Source organism: Prosopis cineraria, unplaced genomic scaffold, assembly GCF_029017545.1.
Source record: "Prosopis cineraria cultivar Desert tree isolate PC_DT_omini unplaced genomic scaffold, ASM2901754v1 PC7, whole genome shotgun sequence".
Classification (NCBI taxonomy): domain Eukaryota; kingdom Viridiplantae; phylum Streptophyta; class Magnoliopsida; order Fabales; family Fabaceae; genus Prosopis; species Prosopis cineraria.
Window position 1 is genome coordinate 38,008,599 of NW_026555338.1, and position 18,562 is coordinate 38,027,160.

At 35.7% G+C, this 18,562-nt stretch overlaps 2 protein-coding genes across 3 annotated transcripts; both read right to left on the reverse strand.

Moving 5' to 3' along the window:
- Positions 1 to 236: 236 nt before the first annotated feature.
- LOC129316819 (protein NRT1/ PTR FAMILY 2.7-like) lies at positions 237 to 9,056 on the reverse strand. The gene is given in 12 exon segments (XM_054961187.1): positions 237 to 367; positions 480 to 559; positions 3,881 to 4,009; positions 4,146 to 4,452; positions 4,455 to 4,565; positions 5,462 to 5,656; positions 5,659 to 5,861; positions 7,944 to 8,467; positions 8,555 to 8,598; positions 8,601 to 8,660; positions 8,663 to 8,769; positions 9,040 to 9,056. Coding segments are annotated over 9 exon segments (1,512 nt in total). The 3' UTR covers positions 237 to 367; positions 480 to 559; positions 3,881 to 4,009; positions 4,146 to 4,201.
- A 5,433-nt stretch (positions 9,057 to 14,489) lies between these two features.
- Positions 14,490 to 17,330, reverse strand: LOC129315810 (L-ascorbate peroxidase, cytosolic). 2 transcript variants are annotated; one of them, XM_054959878.1, is made up of 10 exons: positions 17,179 to 17,330; positions 16,863 to 16,989; positions 16,561 to 16,735; positions 16,412 to 16,477; positions 15,791 to 15,839; positions 15,629 to 15,711; positions 15,438 to 15,517; positions 15,254 to 15,356; positions 15,106 to 15,164; positions 14,490 to 14,756 (listed from the first exon to the last, which is right to left on the reverse strand). In XM_054959878.1, the coding sequence occupies exons 1-10, from the start codon at positions 17,285 to 17,287 to the stop codon at positions 14,741 to 14,743; spliced, it is 867 nt and encodes a 288-aa protein (XP_054815853.1). In that variant the 5' UTR covers positions 17,288 to 17,330; the 3' UTR covers positions 14,490 to 14,740. The 2 variants fall into 2 exon arrangements, with proteins under 2 accessions (XP_054815853.1, XP_054815854.1); XM_054959879.1 differs by having other exon boundaries at positions 17,120 to 17,255.
- Between the last annotated feature and the right edge of the window lie 1,232 nt (positions 17,331 to 18,562).

Below are 18,562 nucleotides of genomic sequence, written 5' to 3' on the forward strand. Positions count from 1 at the left end.
TCATAAACTCATAAATGTGGAAGAGGTGGAGAGATTAAGGAGTGTGGTACTTATTTGGGTATTTGTAACGTTCAAAATACTCTCAATATCATCTATTAGCAAACCCTAGTAGAGCTTGGCACGCCTCTTCCATTTTCTCTTTTCTTTCTTTATATTTCCATCTCATTTTTCACGACTGATATCTGTAGAAAATGGTTATGCACCGGGACGCATTTCACAGAGAGGTCCTCCCTCGCATCAGAAGTGTTTGTGCATTGTGGTAGATGATCTACACGCCGCAGCGTGTGGCACAGCAACATCACTCTTCATTTTTCTTCTCCTTCTAATGCCCGAGTAGCTCGCCTTAATACCGAACCCACAATTAGAGCTGAAATACAATCAAATATGACTATTAGACCTTCCTGGCCACACACCACATCAACTTACTTAAATATCCTAATTAGGTTTAATAAATTAGGGGATTAAAACTGGGATGTTACATGGTCCGGTCTTGGTAAAAGTTGATCGTCCTGATGGAAGTTGTCTGTCTGGTCCAGTTACTGTTGGCGGGCCAATCAAGCTTTCATAAATTTGGGCCAAATTATAAAAGAGATTAAGTTAGGATTTGAAAAATTGGAGGTTTAGATAAGATTTCAAATTATAAAGAAATTAAGGTAGGGCTTAAATTTAGAATCAAGTCAAATCGAAATCCATACAATTTTAATTATCTAAACAATGAATCTGGCTCAAATTCAAATTCATATATATCCATACATAACATTAGATTATTTCTTATTTTATTTTTATTTAGAGTCAAATATAATTGCAATCTGAATGCTTTAAGCAACAATGACAATAACTATTCGTACCATAGTACTAGTAGTAGATTGCAATTCTTTACTATTTCCTACTTTGACTTACCATAACAGTTTCTATTATTGAAAAGATTGAAGTAAAAATTTACTCTCACAATTTTCACATAAGTGCAACTCATTATTTTAAGTTTTTTTAATTCAATTTTGCCCACACATTTTTTTTTGAGTGAGAGGCCACAAGTAAACCGTGCTATCTGACAATAATAGTCATATCATCATATAAAAAATTCCTGCAACCAAAGGGCACTGAATCCAAAATAAGTACATCAAAATTATTAATAGAGGTTTGATGGGTCTACCAATCTGTGCATTTGTTCGCTTCTTTAAAAGCATGATCAAAGGTAACAGTCTAGTCTCGCAAAATGAGATCTCTAATATCATTGATAGTAAAAAAAAAGTAAGTGATTAGTAGAAAATTCACTGCAAATTAATGATATAACCTCAATAGAATTAGAGTAGACATTAACTTTGTTAAACTTTTTAACCTAATAGGTATTGTTAAATCCTTTCAAGATGTCCATAAGTTTAACCACCGTACTTGAATGATATTCAAGATATTTGAAAAAGCTTTTAATTCATTTGCATTGTCTCAAATGAGCCCGTCATGAGAAGATGTACCATAAATGTTGACAGAATTATCTATATCTAATCTAACCCATCCTTCACGCCTTAGGTGGAACCATTTAGTTTTAATTCTATTGCCTTTTTGAATCAAAAAATTAATTTTAGATTGAAAGTATGGGCCAACGATAATATCTTCGATACTGAAGGCAAAGCCCACACATTTTTTAAATGATACAATGATCTAATTGTTTGATCACGTTGACTGTTATTACGTTAAAAACTTTTACTGTTGACTACATTGTTGGCTTCCCATGCTAGCATCCGCGAGTGATGCCCTTTTGTACTCTGCCCTTTCAATTCTCTCAAAACCGATATCACATTTGTCATCCTGTTGTTCTCCCTTCTTGCTCCTCCTCCAGACCGAGATTCCATTCACGAACCCTCAACCTCTTCTCCCACCTACTCTTCCTCGATCAGTCTAGTTCCTTCCTCAATCGATCCAGTTCCCGAAAATGTATAAACAAAACAATCGAACCCATTTAATTAAGAACAAGACAAGAACAGTCTCAAACCCAGATTCAGTCTTCTCCATACGCACCTCTCCCCCCCCCCCCATCTCCCTCGTTCACAATAATATCCAGAAAGAATTGAGGATCAGAAATAAAAAAACATAAAAACTTCAGCTTATCGTGAAGAAGACTGAACAATTGAAACAAAATCGAAGCATTTCTCTCGCTCTCAGCCATCTTCGCTGCCCAACGTAATCATAATCTCATCTAAGACCCGAAATCTAAAAACCAAAAATCTCATCTAAGACAAATCATGATCAACAATCAACACAAATGCAAACCAGATTTGGATCCAAAAAAGAACCCAGAAATCAATTGCATCAAAAATCAAAAATCAAAAAACATCGACGTCGACCGAAACCAGGAATCGTGATCAATCGAACCCAAAAAACCAACGACGGTGTTAAAACATATTTCAGATATCAGAAATCGAAGAGGCAGAGCAATAGATAAATCTCAGTTATTCACGGTTACTCGTCGACACGCTTCGATTCTTCTAAAGAATAGCAAAGATCGAAGACACATCTAATCTAATGAATCTGGGCGTTTCACATGCCGGGAAACGTTGAAACTGATCAGGTTTCAAGCTCAGGTCGTCGATCACGTCTGGGGCCGAGAGTCACTCTTATAGCAAATCATCTTCTAAGTAAGCAAAGGAGCAGATTGGCCTTCCCACATAGCTCGTCCCTTAAACTAGATAAAAGGAACCTCTTGGGTGATCATCACCCTGATTTTTAATCTAGACGGTTTAAATTTAAAAAAATAATTTAATATTTTTATTTTATATTTTTAAAATAAAAAATTATAAAAACTCATAAAAAAATTTTAATAAATATTTTTTAAATTCCTTTAATTTATATTTAACTTAAAGTATTTAATTTAATATTAAAATTTTTATATTTTTATATATTAACTATTTAAATATATTTTATATAGTTTAAATTTAAAATTTTTAATTTATAATGTTTTTAAAAAATATTTTTTAAAATTTATGATTAAAATATTATATATTTTATTTTTTAATATTATATTCATCAAAATAAAAAATAAAAATTTTAAATTTAAATCTTACAAATAAACATTTAATATCAAATATGAATTGTATAAATAATCGATTTAAAAAGTTATAATATTAAATTAAATTATTTAAATTAAATTAATACTATTTAAATTGATGATGAATTTTTTTATAAAAAAATTCTAAATTTTTATTTTAACAAATTTAAATTTAAATTAAAAAAATCTGTACCATCCAGATTTAATCTGAATGGCCCAGATTTATTTTTATAGATGTGCATCTCGGCGCCCAACAACGGACCCCCGGATCAAACTCATTGAACCTAACTTCAGATGCCATTCCTCTCCCAAACTCAAGGCTGTGCTCAAACTCTTCCACCATGTGAGGACGTCGACGAACTCAAGGGGTATGAGATTTGGGTTTTAGTTAATTCCTTTTCTAGGTTTTGCAGAAGACTAAAGAAGATGAAGAGGAACCGGGGAGAAGCTGAGGAGGCAGGAGGAAAGTGGAAGGAAATACGTGGCCAAGGTTTTTATTTTTTATTTTTTATTTTCAACATATACGAGGAGGCTGCCAGTAGCTATTCAGAGTCAAACTGACAATCAAAATGGTCAAAGGATGATGGAAAGGTAAGATTATAACGAAATGAAGAGGATTGGGATAAAATGGTGCCAAAAAATATCTGCGCTTGGTTAGAAATTTGAAGGGTAGATCAACATCAATCCTTTATTAAAACAAGAAGATATACCAATTTTGTATTCTATAATATATATATATATATATATAAAATTTGTAAGAGACCATTCTAATCTCTGCAAAATATGAGCCTTACAATTTAGTTAACAGATATGCATGAAATGCTAAAAATTCAATACCTTCATCTGATCATTCACGTGCAATTTCGAGACTACAAGTAGTTGTACTGGCTCTTCTGTATAGTTTTACGATGGACTCATCATATGCAGATGCAAACAAGTATCATAATCTTGATGATCGGAAAACCACTGCAATTAACAAGCAAACCCAGAGAGTTAAGCCTAAAATAATCTCAAAACTTACGATGGACTCATCATATGAAGATGCAAACAAGTATCATAATCTTGATGCTTGGAAAACCCAGAGAGTTAAGCCTAAAATAACCTTAAAACTTGTAAAGCGGAGGCTATCCAGTTGAACGAGGATTTGTTTAAGTAAAGTTAGCGATTCTTGTATAAAGCGGCGCAGAGCATATAATATCCAAAGTTGAGAGCCTCAATCACCACGAACATCCAGTACACATTATCGAGCCTCCCCTTATTAATGTCATCTAGTAACCAATCTGTGGCCCTCCAAACAACATCAATCATGGCCGTGCTCATATAGTTCCCTATTGCTATAACCAGAGACAACATAGCAGTTGATGTACTCCTCAGTGACTCTGGAAATTCTTGGTAGTATAATCCGGCAGTGCTGGAAAATAAAATGCCACTCCTGCCCCTACCAAAACTAGTTGTGGACTTAGCCAAAACGCTGACATGCTCACGCTCTCTCTCAAACCCAGCCTCTTGGATTCAGCTACAGCTGCATGTCACGGATGATATCTCCGTGACCGTGTAAAGACCAAGATAATGAACGATCCGCTGGTTAGCCTCGCACAATATGGGTAAAGGGGGCGACATTAGCATTGGGGGTGTTCTGCCTCAGTCTTCGGACTGTGTGCACAACTGGTCGGGGGCTAGTGCCGCCTCCCTGATGAGCCCATGGCAGGGCGAAACCAGTGTGATCCGTATGTGGTAAGGCTTGTCCTGAGGATTATGGGGTCCTCCAGGACGCCGCACGGGCGCCGTGTGCTGCGCCAGACTCTCAGCCCGTGACAGAGTGGTATCAGAGCAGGACGTACTTTACTGCCGTGTGCGCATGGGGTCCCACGTTGGGACTGGTCGGCCTCGACATCGCTCCAGAAAGGCCTCCGAGCAGGTGGGTCCAAAAGTGGGGACTCGGGCGGGAAGGTTGGCCGTTGTCGACTCCACTCCTGTTAGCTCGCGAGTGCGAGTGGGTCCGAAGAGTGCAGGACTCGGGTGGCCACTCAGCAGTAAGCTAATGTGTTTGTGGCAGTACTGTACGTACGATCCTTGGGCGGAGTCGTTCTCCCCTAGCACGAGGGCGTGCTAGATTGGGTGTGGGAGAATGTCACGGATGATATCTCCGTAACCGTGTAAAGACCAAGATAATGAACGATCCGCTGGTTAGCCTCGCATAATATGGGTAAAGGGGGCGACATTAGCATTGGGGGTGTTCGGCCTCAGTCTTCGGACTGTGTGCACAACTGGTCGGGGGTTAGTGCCGCCTCCCTGATGAGCCCATGGCAGGGCGAAACCAGTGTGATCCGTATGTGGTAAGGCTTGTCCTGAGGATTATGGGGTCCTCCAGGACACCGCACGGGCGCCGTGTGCTGCGCCAGACTCTCAGCTCGTGACATGCAGCCACCATCTCCAGCACGTTCAACACGTGGCCTACTACTATTCGTTGGAGAGTAGTTGCTGATTTGCCGGTAAGCTTCTGCCACGTAGGATAGAGTAGCCTGTCTAGAAGAGTAAGAGAGATGGATGTAGATAGGAGGATGATCACAGGAACAGAGCCAGGTGGGAATTGGAAGGAGGGCCCTATGTGACCATGGCAAGAGCCTGAAGGATGGACAAGCTGGTTAGGACCCCTACTAGAGTGCTTAAGAGAATACTTGTCCACCAAAGAGGAAGGATCCCAAACAGAGTTTTGAAATTTTCCACTTGTTGCACTGTGCATAACCTCCATGGTTTTGTGATTCTGCCATCTAAGTCAATGTCTCCTTCTGTTATCAACGCCGCTCGAGTAAAGAACCTACATCAACACAAGAAAAATACTTTGAAACTACATCTTCTAAGAATCAAATTGCATGTTTACTCGCGGCAGTCAAAAACTTGGGATGTGAAAAGGTCCTCTTTATGAGAGCAAAAGCAATCTCTCTCCTTTGTTTTTCAAGAATAGAAATAGACTCTTCTTGGCTAGCCATCAATGATCTGGTTGTAGAAAGTATAGATAAACCATTATCAAGAGATATTAAAGTTTAGTAAATAGAAAGAAAGAACAGAAAAAAGGGGTTTATGCAAGGACCAAGGAACGCTGCCAAGGCACTAAGAGTGAAAATGGAGACAAGAAATGGTGGAGTAGCGAGTATAAAAAGTTAGGTGTGATGTTATTGTTGATTAGGTCTTTAATCAAATTGCCTGAGAGTCAGAGAACGACAAGGATGTACATCGGTGAATATCAAACCCCATCATTTGACTTGGACTATATATTTCCTGCCTTTTATCCATGGCAAACACCTTGTTGTTTTTAATTTTGCAATGATTTTCCTTCTGATCACCTTCTCCATTTGGTAGGGCCAGTGCACCACAATTGTTTGTTTAGTGTCAAATTAGACATGATTTTCTTATTTTGCAGGTGTCTACAAAATAAGTGTACTATTCCACTTGTAAGTATACATTTCATTACACACACACACACGTGTTAATGACTTAGGAAGAACACCATTCCGATAATCAGCATGCATATACTAATGCTAAATTTTCTCATGTTCAGTTTGTGAGATTAAAAATTTTACAGATTTTATATTACATGAAATTTAATAACAGCTAGATGTAAGCCTTATACATTGCATGAACTTTGAGAAAAGTCACATTTATTTATTTATTTATTTTTATCCGTCCATTGTTTGGTATTTTGAAAAATCTAAATACTCCATAATAAGTTGATATAACTTTCTCAATCAATTAAACCAAACGTTCTTAGTAGATATAAGTCATGTTTATTTAATTTGTCAAAACACTTGGACAACTTTCTATAGATTTTATGTTAACTAGTGATGGTACTGGGAAAAAAATAATTCTTAGACTAAAAAACACAATCAAGCTATTATGTTGATTATTTGTTAATGCATGTTATTTAATTTTATCTCTGCCATTTCAAATATATGTAATTTATATATTACAAGTAATATATAAATATGTTAAAAAAAGAGTAAAATTAAATCACATCACCCTAATAAGTGGGTTTGAAATTGATCACTACTGGCACTTCATTATAGGTAAGAAGTAATTTGAATCCGAAGCCCTATAGCAATCAGGCCCCTGCCACATTGACCGTTGGAGGAGAGAGAATTTGTTTCAGAAACTAACAACCAACGTCCCTTCTTCTTCTTCACTCCACTTGACCTGCAATGTCGACACTGGTCAGGATAGTTTTAGTGGGATTAACGTGGTCGAGGCTGTCGGCGCTGCAGATGACTTAGCCTTGAGTTTGGTGAGCTGCAGGCAGCATGGCTAGCTGGGTGTACATGATCCATCTGGAGGGCATCAGAGTCAGAGGAACACCAAGTGCCGATCTTGGAGTAAAGCTGCTTCTTGTACGATGATGGCGGCATGCAGAGAGACGGAGAGAGGAGGGAGGGAGGGAAACTCGAATAAAGGCGAAAAGAGAAGGAGGGAGAGGAGCTAGGAAAATCTGCTACATGAGGTGCGTATATGGGTCTCACTACCTTAACAGCGTCTAGTTGAAATTAATGGTAGGGGACAGATGTTGACACAAGTATAATTGTTTAGGAATTAAAATGTATTGAAAATAAATTTAGAATTTAAATTGTTTTTGGACCTATGGTTTAAAGTCTAAATTATCATTTAATCCTATAATATTTTCTTCTAAAGAGTAACCCATTCATATTTATGAGATAGTTTTGGTTGATTAAACTTAAAATTATGTATAATTGAAATATTAAAATGATGTGTAAATGATTATATGTGGGAATTAATTAACTTTTTTTTAAAAAAAGATGCTGAATTATAATTTCTAATTTATAAAAACCAGCTTAAGATGAAGTGATATAACGATATGAACCAATTTAAGAACAATAAGCCAAGGTTGTACCTGAATCTTGTTGCTGGCGCGGTTTCATCACGACCACCATAGTAATCCGTGATGGGGGTTGAAAGCTGCGAAATGTTCCATTTACGAAGTGCAGCGATAGGAACACGAGCTAGCTCCACAAAAGGGCTTCCCTGTGGCTTATCATGGCGAAAAAACCGACACCCCAACAACAAAATGGCCACGGCAATCAAGTTAGCCTCAGCACAGAGCCCAAACCCTAGCGTCCAGCTGACGTCAGTCTGCAAGTAGAAGATGGCAGTCATGCTGACGACAGACGCTACGTTTATGGTGAAGAAGAACCAGTTGAAGAACACTCCTTGCTGCCCTGGCTCATCGTACTGGTTCGCACCCAGCGTTGCTAATATGAAACGTGTTCCTCCAAACCCTGTCGCCGTTAGGGCTAAGCCTACGTGCAGAACGGCGTACTGGAGTCTCGAAGGAGGCTGGCATGAGTTGGAACCATCTTCACATGGTTGAGGCCTCAGGGATTTCAGTGCTGCGCTCAGGGTTAGCAGAATTGTGCCCTGCAAATTATATATATTTCATTGTAGAGTTCAATTATCAATTTGTAAGGCAGGCACACGAATAAATAGAAGAGAATAAGGCGTTACCAGAAAGGAGAAAGAAGCAGAAAAGAAGGCAACGAGGAAGAGGGAAAGAAAGATTCAGCGATGAAAGCAACAAAGAGAGGGAAGAGGCTGGTGCAGCCATTCACTGTAATTGAACCGCCGTGATGCTCTTCACATTGTACTCCCTCATCACATATACTATCACGTTCTCCATCATCCCTGTGCTTGCCATCGCCAACCCCCCCCCCCAACTACCCCTGCATTCATTGAATCCATCAACCTTATGTTTCTACAAATATATATTTCACTTACGATCTCAGAGAGAAACTTGTTATGAATGGGAATGTCATCCATCCCCCTCGTTTGCTTCCACTCCTCGACATCCTCCGCACAGAGCTAGATTCACTCAATTAAAAGCTATATGTAAGTCTCCTGTGTTCCACCGGCCACAACACTTATATTTATGGCGTAACAAGCACCGACACTTCTTACACTTCAATCGCGGCCCATTACATTTTCAGTGCTACCTGCTCACGGCCACCATTTATCACCATTATAATCACTTATTTATAGTGCTTGTGACGACTGACGAGTCCTATAGTCTTCTCTCATTACTCCATGTGCGTATGAGCGTGTCTCCCCTTTGGTATTATTGAAAAGATTTTTCAAATGTTCGTGGCCGACAACCTCAATGCTCCCTAAACTTTTTAAAACGAAAAGAATGCTATTTAATCTGTATTCACTGATCGCCCCCTTTTGTACAATGTTCCGGCGTCATTGTCTGTTGTCGTTAGCGCGAGTATCAAGCACCATTGACAACACTGATTGACCAATCTTGAAATGAGTTGCACAATGAATTAATAAAGGCCCGCGAAATTTTTATGCAGGATAAAGTAAAGCCATCATGGACCAGCCCATGACATATCCTATACCTTGAAAAAACATTGCGAGTTTCAACATGTTGTCCATTTTGGTTATGGCTCGCACTAGATATATGGGCCATAGGTAGGTCCGGTACAACAATTGATTATTTTTGTTCAAGGCACCCAAAAGTAAGGCTTATATAACATCACTTGACCATGTCTGTGGACCCATTTCCTTGCCTCCTCCTAACAAGCGAGACTATAATCAAGCAATTTGTGAAAGGAATTTCTTAATAAAACATTTGCTTTATTTAAAAAAATATATAATGAAGCAATCTGTGAAAGGAAATATAAGCTTGTAGATATGTTGATCTGGTTGCACTTCATGGGCTGAACAAGTTAATATCATGCAGATCTGGAAATACTTGCAAAAAAGCCTCCAAGCGGTGGGCATCAGAAGCAGCGAAGGGAGAGCTGGTGTGGCTGGGCTCTGATCTAATTAGTTCATAAGTTAGCACTAGGCTTTCCTCCTATCACCCTCCTCCCACCTCTTATTAAATCTAAATCATCTAGATTTAATCTAAATTTAAATGATTTAAATTAAATATATTTATTTTTTATATTTATTAAAAAAATTATAAATAAATTTAAATAAATATGTTTCATTGCTAACTTGAACAATCTAAATTTTATATAGATAGTTTAAATTTAACATTAAAATTAATAAAAATTTAATATTAAATTTGAACCTTCTATATTAAATCTAGACCGTTTGAATTGATAATTAGATATAAAAAATTTAATTTTTAAAATTAACTACCTAAATATACTCTGAACAGTGTAAATTTAATATTAAATTTGAACCACTCATATTAAATCTAAACTATCTATATTATTGATTAGATTTAATAAAAAAATTTATAATTATTTATTGAGTAAACATAAAACTAAAATATTTAATCTACACCTTCCAGATTAAATTTAAATGATCTAAATTTAATTTGAAGGTGGGAGGAGGGAGGAGGGAAGCCAAATCGTGTAAGTTACGTATACATTCTTATTCGTGTGCGTGTTAGTTATCAAACTCACTAAAACTAAAATGAGCATTGAATACTTAGTTTAAAAGTAATTTAAATGCCAAAACAAAACATATAATATGAATAAAATACTCATGACAAATAATTTATTTTTTCTTAACAAAAAAAAAACGAATGGAAAAAAAATACAGTGCAAAGCAAAAGAACTACTACAAAGGAATGCATACACCCAGATAGTACTGTCTAACCCTTAAAATTTAAGATCATCAGTCACCCAAAAAATAATGACACTCCAATAGATTATTTACGTGACATTATACATTCACTTAGTAATCCTTAACCAGTAGTGAGCAGTGGCGAAGCCAAGTGCATGACAATGTAATTTAAAAATTAATAATTAAAAAATAATATTGTAATTTTTAAAATTAATTACATTATGCAAAAAATATAATAGCATAAGGAAAATTATACATATTTTTATTTGGGTAAAATATATTGAGATTTTTGTTGCCAAAAATATGTTGAAAAGGTTGATATAAAGTTTATATTTGAACCTTTAAATATTTTTTATTAGGTCTAGCGAGTTTAAAATACTAAAAATATAAGGTGAAGATTATAAATTTATCATAATATATATATAATGTGAAGGGGTGCCCCCCCGCCCCCGCCCCCCCGCCCCAAAAAAAAAAAAAAACATCAACATAGATCCGCCACCATTGAAAAATGATTTTACCGTTATTAAAAAAGTTTGTCTCCTAAAACTTCCCATTTGGTGTGATCAGTAGCATTAGTTTTCTTATCAAAGTAATATTTTCTTGAATTCAAAAGGAATAAATTTTGCAGACATTAATTATTAGTTGAATAATTTTAAGAGTTAGAGGATAAAAATGCTTAATTTTTTTTTTTTACAAAAGGCACTTGATATCATGTCAAAATTTAAAAAAATATAAAATATTACTTTACTGTTAATCCAAACTAACATTCAACGGTTAAATTTTTGCTTTTTTAGCCAACATTACACGTGTCCTTGTCTTCCCCAATGAACCATTCTTCCCCAATCGGCACTTCTTCCCCATGGCACAGCACTCCTGTACTCAACCATTAACGGTTTCCACCAAGAGATCCGAAACCCGCAACTCTTTTCTTATGGCCTTTTCCTTAACTTTCTCGGCTTCGATCACACAACAAAGTCATTCACAAAATGCAAAACCAAAACCTCTACAAAATTGTTTTCAGAAACAAAATAAGGAAACCATGCATGAACATAGATGCCTGCAAGGAAGAAACAGAAAGCACGCCTTCCCGGAATGAGAGCTTTTACAAACCACCATCTTTCTCGTACTCTGTTCTACTTCCAATTCACCCTCTTCTCCATTAATAATACTTCTTCTTCGTGACAGCACGACCTTGCATCATCCGCTGCTATACCATTGTTGAAATGTCATGTTGCAGGTTAAATTTGAAAAATTTTAAAAACTGAAATTAAGATCATTGTTAATGTGAAATATCAATGCAAAAATGTAAGTGATTTAAGTGAACAAAGCCATCAGGCAACGGTCCGTCCTAACTTAAGAGGCCTAAAGTGAAGCTTCAACCGATTGAAGCATCCAACTTTTTTACATAAAGCAACAATCTCACAACGAAGGCATATTGTAATCAACAACAGATGAACAGACGCACATATTCAAACACCACATGAGTTGATCCATCTTACTAACTTTTTGGCAATTTGCAATTTATCATAAACAAACGTATATCACCTTGTGGCAATTAGCTAAACGGGAACGAATTAAGTTCAAATGAAGCTTAAGAGTCACAAAAACACGCGCATCAAAGCCAAAGGAAATAAAAAATTGGTTAGGTTGTTACCAATTAGCAAGACTGTTGGCAATCGTGAGAGATTGTTAGGTGGATAAAGTTAAATTTTATAACTAATATATGATAAAAGGAAAGACATCACATCTTAACTCAAAATTTTAAAATTTAAATTTATAAATCTTTTCTCTTTATTATATATTAATTATTAAACTCAACTTTATTCGATGTGGGACTTTTTATACATCTTATATTCACTCACACTTAGATAACTTAACAATCTTCCCCTTAAATGGTGTGGTGCACATAAACCCTTGTTGAAGGATTTGGGCTTTAAATGTGAGAGCAACGACAGTCTTATATAAGTCTTGAATAAAATGTGACTCTGATATCATTTGTTAGAATGAAGAGCCACTACTTGGGAATGAAAAGAGATGAGAGAAGCAGGTAAGAGTAGTGGATGGATTTCACATTTTAACTTAAAATCTCAATATTTAAATTTATAAGTCTTTCTTTTTTATTTTATATTAATTATTAAATCTAATTTTATTAAACGTGGGACTTTTCATGTTTACTCAAAGTCTACTCCACTTGAACAAGCTAACAGAGATTACTCTGGCCATAAAATCTTCAGCATCGACCATGTTTGCCTCGCTTTTCAGCAACTGCAATAAAATCAGAGAAACAAGGAAACGACCCCAAAGCAGAAAATCCGAAAGACAAAAACTTCGTACGAAGAGATCGATTTCCCTAGATAATTTTTTCCTTCCTACGTACATAGAGGGTCCGGAATCACAAAATCAGTTGAGGACTTTGAACACGGATTGAAGAATCGATTGGGCTGATAAATGGCTCAAGACATCCCTGAAGCTTCTTGAAACTATCAGGGACAAGATCATGTTGGCAAGCTTTACTTTTCTTTGCCACATTCGCAAGCTAACTGCAAACGGAGGAATCAGTGAGATAACATTACACATTTTTTGAAGTCATGAGATAACATTTTTCTAAAAAAAAAAAAAAGTGTCCGGTATCAAGTGTCCATTAAAAAAAAAATTCAGAACATTTTAATCTTAGTATTTTTATTTTAACTTTACTTAAAAAGTAACTATACCTCAAAAATACTTATGAATAAACAATTTATTTTTGAAGTTATCAATGTTTAAATTATTGAAGAATAATTCAACACATTAGGAAACAGTCTCAAGGTTCATATACGTCCCCTTAATCTGTTCAAGGTTTGCTCTTTGGTGAATCGTTTTTTTTTTTTAAGCACAGCATGCTCTATCCAATACTGTCATGCAAATCAATAGCATTCATAAGCAACATTTCTTTATATTTAGTTTATCTCCTTAGTGCATTATAATGGTTTAGCTTTATAACTTTTTATTATACCTTTATTTTGTCTTAATTTTTTTTTAAAAAAAAAGTCAATTAAACAGGGTCAAAAGTACAAGCCTCAAAGCAGAAAAAATAAAAGCAGCCAAAAACCTTAACTTCTTTCATATTTCTCCATCTCCACAAAAGATGGTAGGTGGTCAAAGACATAAAAAGAAATAATGAACATGATAAGGGTGCTGTTTATTGGTTTAATTATATGACGAAGCACTTTGGCAAATAATTATAGATTAAAATTAAATTAAAATATTTTTAAATTCTTTAACCTTAATATTGTCAATTTTAAATAATTATTTTTATATCAATATTTAAAAATTTAATTAAAAATAATTTTTTTATATATGAAAATCATTTATTTTAAAAAATTATTTTTAATGCATCAGTATTTTAAGATATTTTTATTAATCTGTAAAAGTTTGATACAAAAATTAGATCAAATAAAACTAATAGTGTTAAAATTTTAAGATTAAAAAAATATTTTATAAAATTAAAAAACAAAATAAAATCTTAAATTCAATATACTTAAACTTTATTTGTAGGCGGAAACAAAAATATTCTGCTAGCATGGTTACATAATACTTCTTCCGTCAAATTATAAAGTTTTTTTTTTCTTTAAAATCATATATTAATTTGACAAACATAAAATTTTGTGAATAATACTTTTTATCTTTTACTCAAAAGGAAAATTGAAATAATTATCTTGAAGATTACAAAAAAAAAATTTATATTTATATTTATATCTTAAAAAATAAAACTATTATTGATGTAGAGAAAATTCTCCATAACCAAAGATGCCGAGAAAGAACTTCAAAAGATAAAATAAAAAGCAGTTATATAAAAAAATTAAAAAAAATAGATATTTGAAAGTATCATAATTATACTATTATTTCAATGCCACTCCACTTCAAATGCGATGAAAATTACTCGCACAGCTGTCACAAAACAGAATGAACACCACAGAAAACTAGCATGCTACCATTGTTCAGGTCAAAATACACATCTCAGATGGAGCATCGCATTTTTTTCTTGAAAACCAAAAGACTGAAATAATAAGGAAGAGATGTAGACAGCACACGTGCCACCACCACTGCGGGCAGCGCTCTCTCTAATCCAGTCGCTTAGGCCTCGGCAAACCTGAAAAATAATGCTTTTACATTTAGTTTGAAACTTCAATGGCAAGAAAAAATCAAACAACTACGCACAAATTAAACATCATACTTCTCACTTATCAAGTATTCAATATGCCACCAACAACTCAAATTGGACTATCTTCCTACAACTTCAGTATGGAACTGCCTTGCTAAATTTTCTTTTACTCATCATGTGAGCATGTCTATTCACCCACTTGTACTACAATTCTCAACATTCAAGTCAATGAAACTCAGTACAAATCCTAAAATATAAGCGCACCTAAATTTAGGAAACCCGACGTGCCAAAAACCCTAATCTAACCAGAGATGTGAAAAATCGAGATGTGACTAACCCAAGTTCAGAAAGTTTTAGATGTGCGTCAGCATAATCAGCAAAAAAGGCATCTTCATCCTGAAATACAGTAATAAATCCGCGAGAATTAGTAACCTTTATGTTACAAGCAAGTGCCATGTAAAAGAAAATGCGGATAATATACGCACCGCAGCATATTTCTCGACGAGTGGGCGGAATACCGGGTCAGTCAGGAGTGCTTTGTCAGATGGAAGCTGTAGCAGGCCTTCTTTCTCACCAGACAACAGTTCCCTGCAATAGAAGGCATTAGCGATTGAATATTGACAGTGGATAAAAAGCCAGGGACAACGCAACACGCATACACATACTAACTTGAAGTACGAGTTGTCAAATATCAGAGGGTTGGGAGTCCAGGCACCCTCGAATCCAGATCGTTCCTTGTGACACCTTCCCTGTCAAAACAAATAACGCATGGCCAAAATAAGATCAGAAAGAAAGGAAAGATGCACAAAAGGATATAGATCAACAATTATTGATAGCGTTTATGAAAAATGCAAACATACAAGGGTGTGACCACCGGAAAGAGCAACTATATCTTGATCGCTAAGTCCCATATGGCCAAACACATCCCTCAGATGATCAGAACCTACAGTCATCAAGAGGTAAGCCCCGGTAATTTACTGACAGAAGCAACTCTCAACAATTTTCCAGTCACGAGTACATACCCTTTGTTGCATCAGGCAAGCGGCCTTCCGGAGGTGGCTCTGGCTTGTCCTATAAAAAAGAACGTGCTGTAAGCCTCCAAACTGAAGAACATACACAGAACTAAAACTGTGCTAACGTGAAGGCAAGCGAGCAAATCAAACAGAATTGCAATGCAAGGATTGTGGAAGTTAAATATTTATCTTCAGTAGAATTATGATTTCATAAGGTAATACACCCAAAAAATGGATGGAATTATACACCAATTCCTATAGTCTGTAGAAGTGTCCTACGATGAGAAAACATCTCATTCTCAACGACCAGGTTAGTTCAGAATTAAATCCAATTTACTACTCACAGGAACAGCTCAAAGGAACAGGTAAAATCACTCACAAGAATGAAAAACGTAATTAAATAAAAAATCGATATTATTTTCTTTGCGCGAACAGCGTCCCAGGAAAACTATCCGAACACCACCCTTCATTGCCTCGCAAGAACAAACAAAGATGGATAAAACAAAGTATATGCGAATCAAACAACACAGAATATTAGAATGAATACCAGAAGATAATTGGAATGAAGAATGGCACACATAGTTTGTAATAATAACTTTATATACAAGTAAACAAAGTAATATGCCATACCTCTCTTCCGGGGTGGAAAGGAATTTCGGGCCCGCCGGTGACCTCAACAGCTACGACACCAGCCAGCTGATTTGCCATAAAATATAAACGACTGTTAAATATGGAACGAAAATTATTATATATAACAAATATCGGTAATGGTTTCTTACCTGGTAGAAATCAGCGTAGGTCAAGATGGGGAACTGCTCCTTGATCGGCTCCAACAACCGAACAGCAATATCAAGCCCGTTGTTAGCCCCGTGAGCGAGTTCGTTTGGGTGCTTAATGGTCCCAAAGGGGCCACCGGTCTTGGTTTTCACGTCATAGGTTCCAGCCGAGTGCCACCTACAGAGCGCAGAACGAAGTCGCGTCACAACCCATCGGCAAACCACTTAAGCGGAATCACTCAAATGTAAAAGATCGTCCATCTGAGTTCTTGCTCCTAATATAAAATGCAAAAGCAAAAACATACGCCAAACGGAGCATGATCGGAGCACAGTTCTTCTCAGCTATTAAACCCCTGAGCTTCTTCTTGGCTTTTTCCACGGCCTTGAGGTAATCGGGACTCACGGTGGGGTACGATTTACCCATGGCTATAACTAAGGAGAGAGCAAAGCCAAAAAAAAAAAATAGTCAAATAAATCAAATCCCCTAGATCCAGAAAAAACGATCGAAGTTCAGATCTAAGGAACGATAATGAAATAATATCAAGCATACGACGATACATACAGCGAATGAAATGAGATTTGAAAGCTTTCAGCGGATATAATAGTGTGAGGAGCACCTACCTGAAAATTGAGGAGTTGAGAGATAAGACAAGAAAATGGAACGCGCAACCCTAACACGAGAGTGGCACAAGCAGGGCACAAGCCAGGAGTGAGAAATGGCGAGGTTCATAAGGGCGGGGTAGCTGGGAAAGTTCTAGTAGATTATTACGAGCCGTTGGATGTCCGCAATCCGGTGATTGTTATTGACTAGAAGACTGAACAGGTGAGATGGAAAGTCCCCTTACGACACAGTAAACAAGTAACACGAAAAGGCGAGAGAAAAAGGTTTTTTTTTTTTTTGGGTCATAATTCGTGTGGGTGTGGGTGTGTTTTTATGAGTGAAATAATTTGTCAAATTGGTGTTCCAGGGGTGTGGAAGGGCGAGCTACTGTAAAAAAAAAAATAAAAGGTCCGTTTGAATTTTAATTAAATATAATAAATTATAAAAATAATTAATTAAATAATAAATTTTAATTATAATTAATTATATTACAACGTAATCTGTTTGATATTATTTTTTTAAAATTAATTTTAACAGAATTGAAATTATTTGAATAATTCAATTAAATTAATTTTTAACTATATAAATTATTATATAATTTAATTTTTAAATATCAAATATGAATTTTTTGAATATACAAATTTTAAATTTTATTAAAAAAAGAGAATTTAATTTTATTTTTATTAAATTATGTGTTTTTTTTAATTTTTTTAGCTTTTCTTTATAATTTTTCCTAATATTTTTAACAAACTTTTTGAGATGAGGAGAACTTATGAAAAAACGCACGTATTGTGTTTTAATCGATTTTTACGTTTTTCTGTTTGAATATTTTGTTCAAAAAATCAATTCTGAAGTTGAAAACGCGCGTTTCTCCTCAATCCAAACACACTCTAACGCAGATGTCAAGATTATCGTGGTCTATCAGGGGTGTGGAAGGGCGAACCACTGTGAAAAGAGTAACGCAAATGTCAAGATTATCGGACTGTAGGAAATTACATTTTGTGACGATGAGTTTACGCGAGATTGGTTGACCAACTACATAATTTATTGGGAGTTAAATGACAAAAACACCCTCTAACAGACAAATTATGTCCATTCAACAACTGGTAGAAAAATGTAATTGGCCTTTTAATGACTGCTATGTTTACACAGAACAGAAGTTGATGAGGATTTTGCTGAGCAGCGACAGATTTCGGGGGCAAGCAGGGGTGCTTCCACGCCACAAAATTTTTGATGAAATTATTTAGTTTTTACTTGTAAAAAATGCTAAAATTAATTCCTGCTCCCACTATTATGTAATTTACATTCCCCCGCCCCTCCAAACAAATGTTTCTAGATCCGTCATTGTTGCTGAGGTTCGTGATTCAAGGTATTTGCATCACCGAATTCGAGCACTGTACATTA

Excerpts from the sequence above, each read along its gene's own strand:
- LOC129315810 (XM_054959878.1), bottom strand. The coding sequence starts at position 17,287 with ATGAACCTCGCCATTTCTCACTCCTGGCTTGTGCCCTGCTTGTGCCAC. Across the intron at positions 16,736-16,862 it reads CCGATCATGCTCCGTTTGGC|GTGGCACTCGGCTGGAACCT; the intron begins GTATGTTTTTGC and ends TGCGCTCTGTAG. Across the intron at positions 15,840-16,411 it reads CTTTCCACCCCGGAAGAGAG|GACAAGCCAGAGCCACCTCC; the intron begins GTATGGCATATT and ends TCTTTTTTATAG.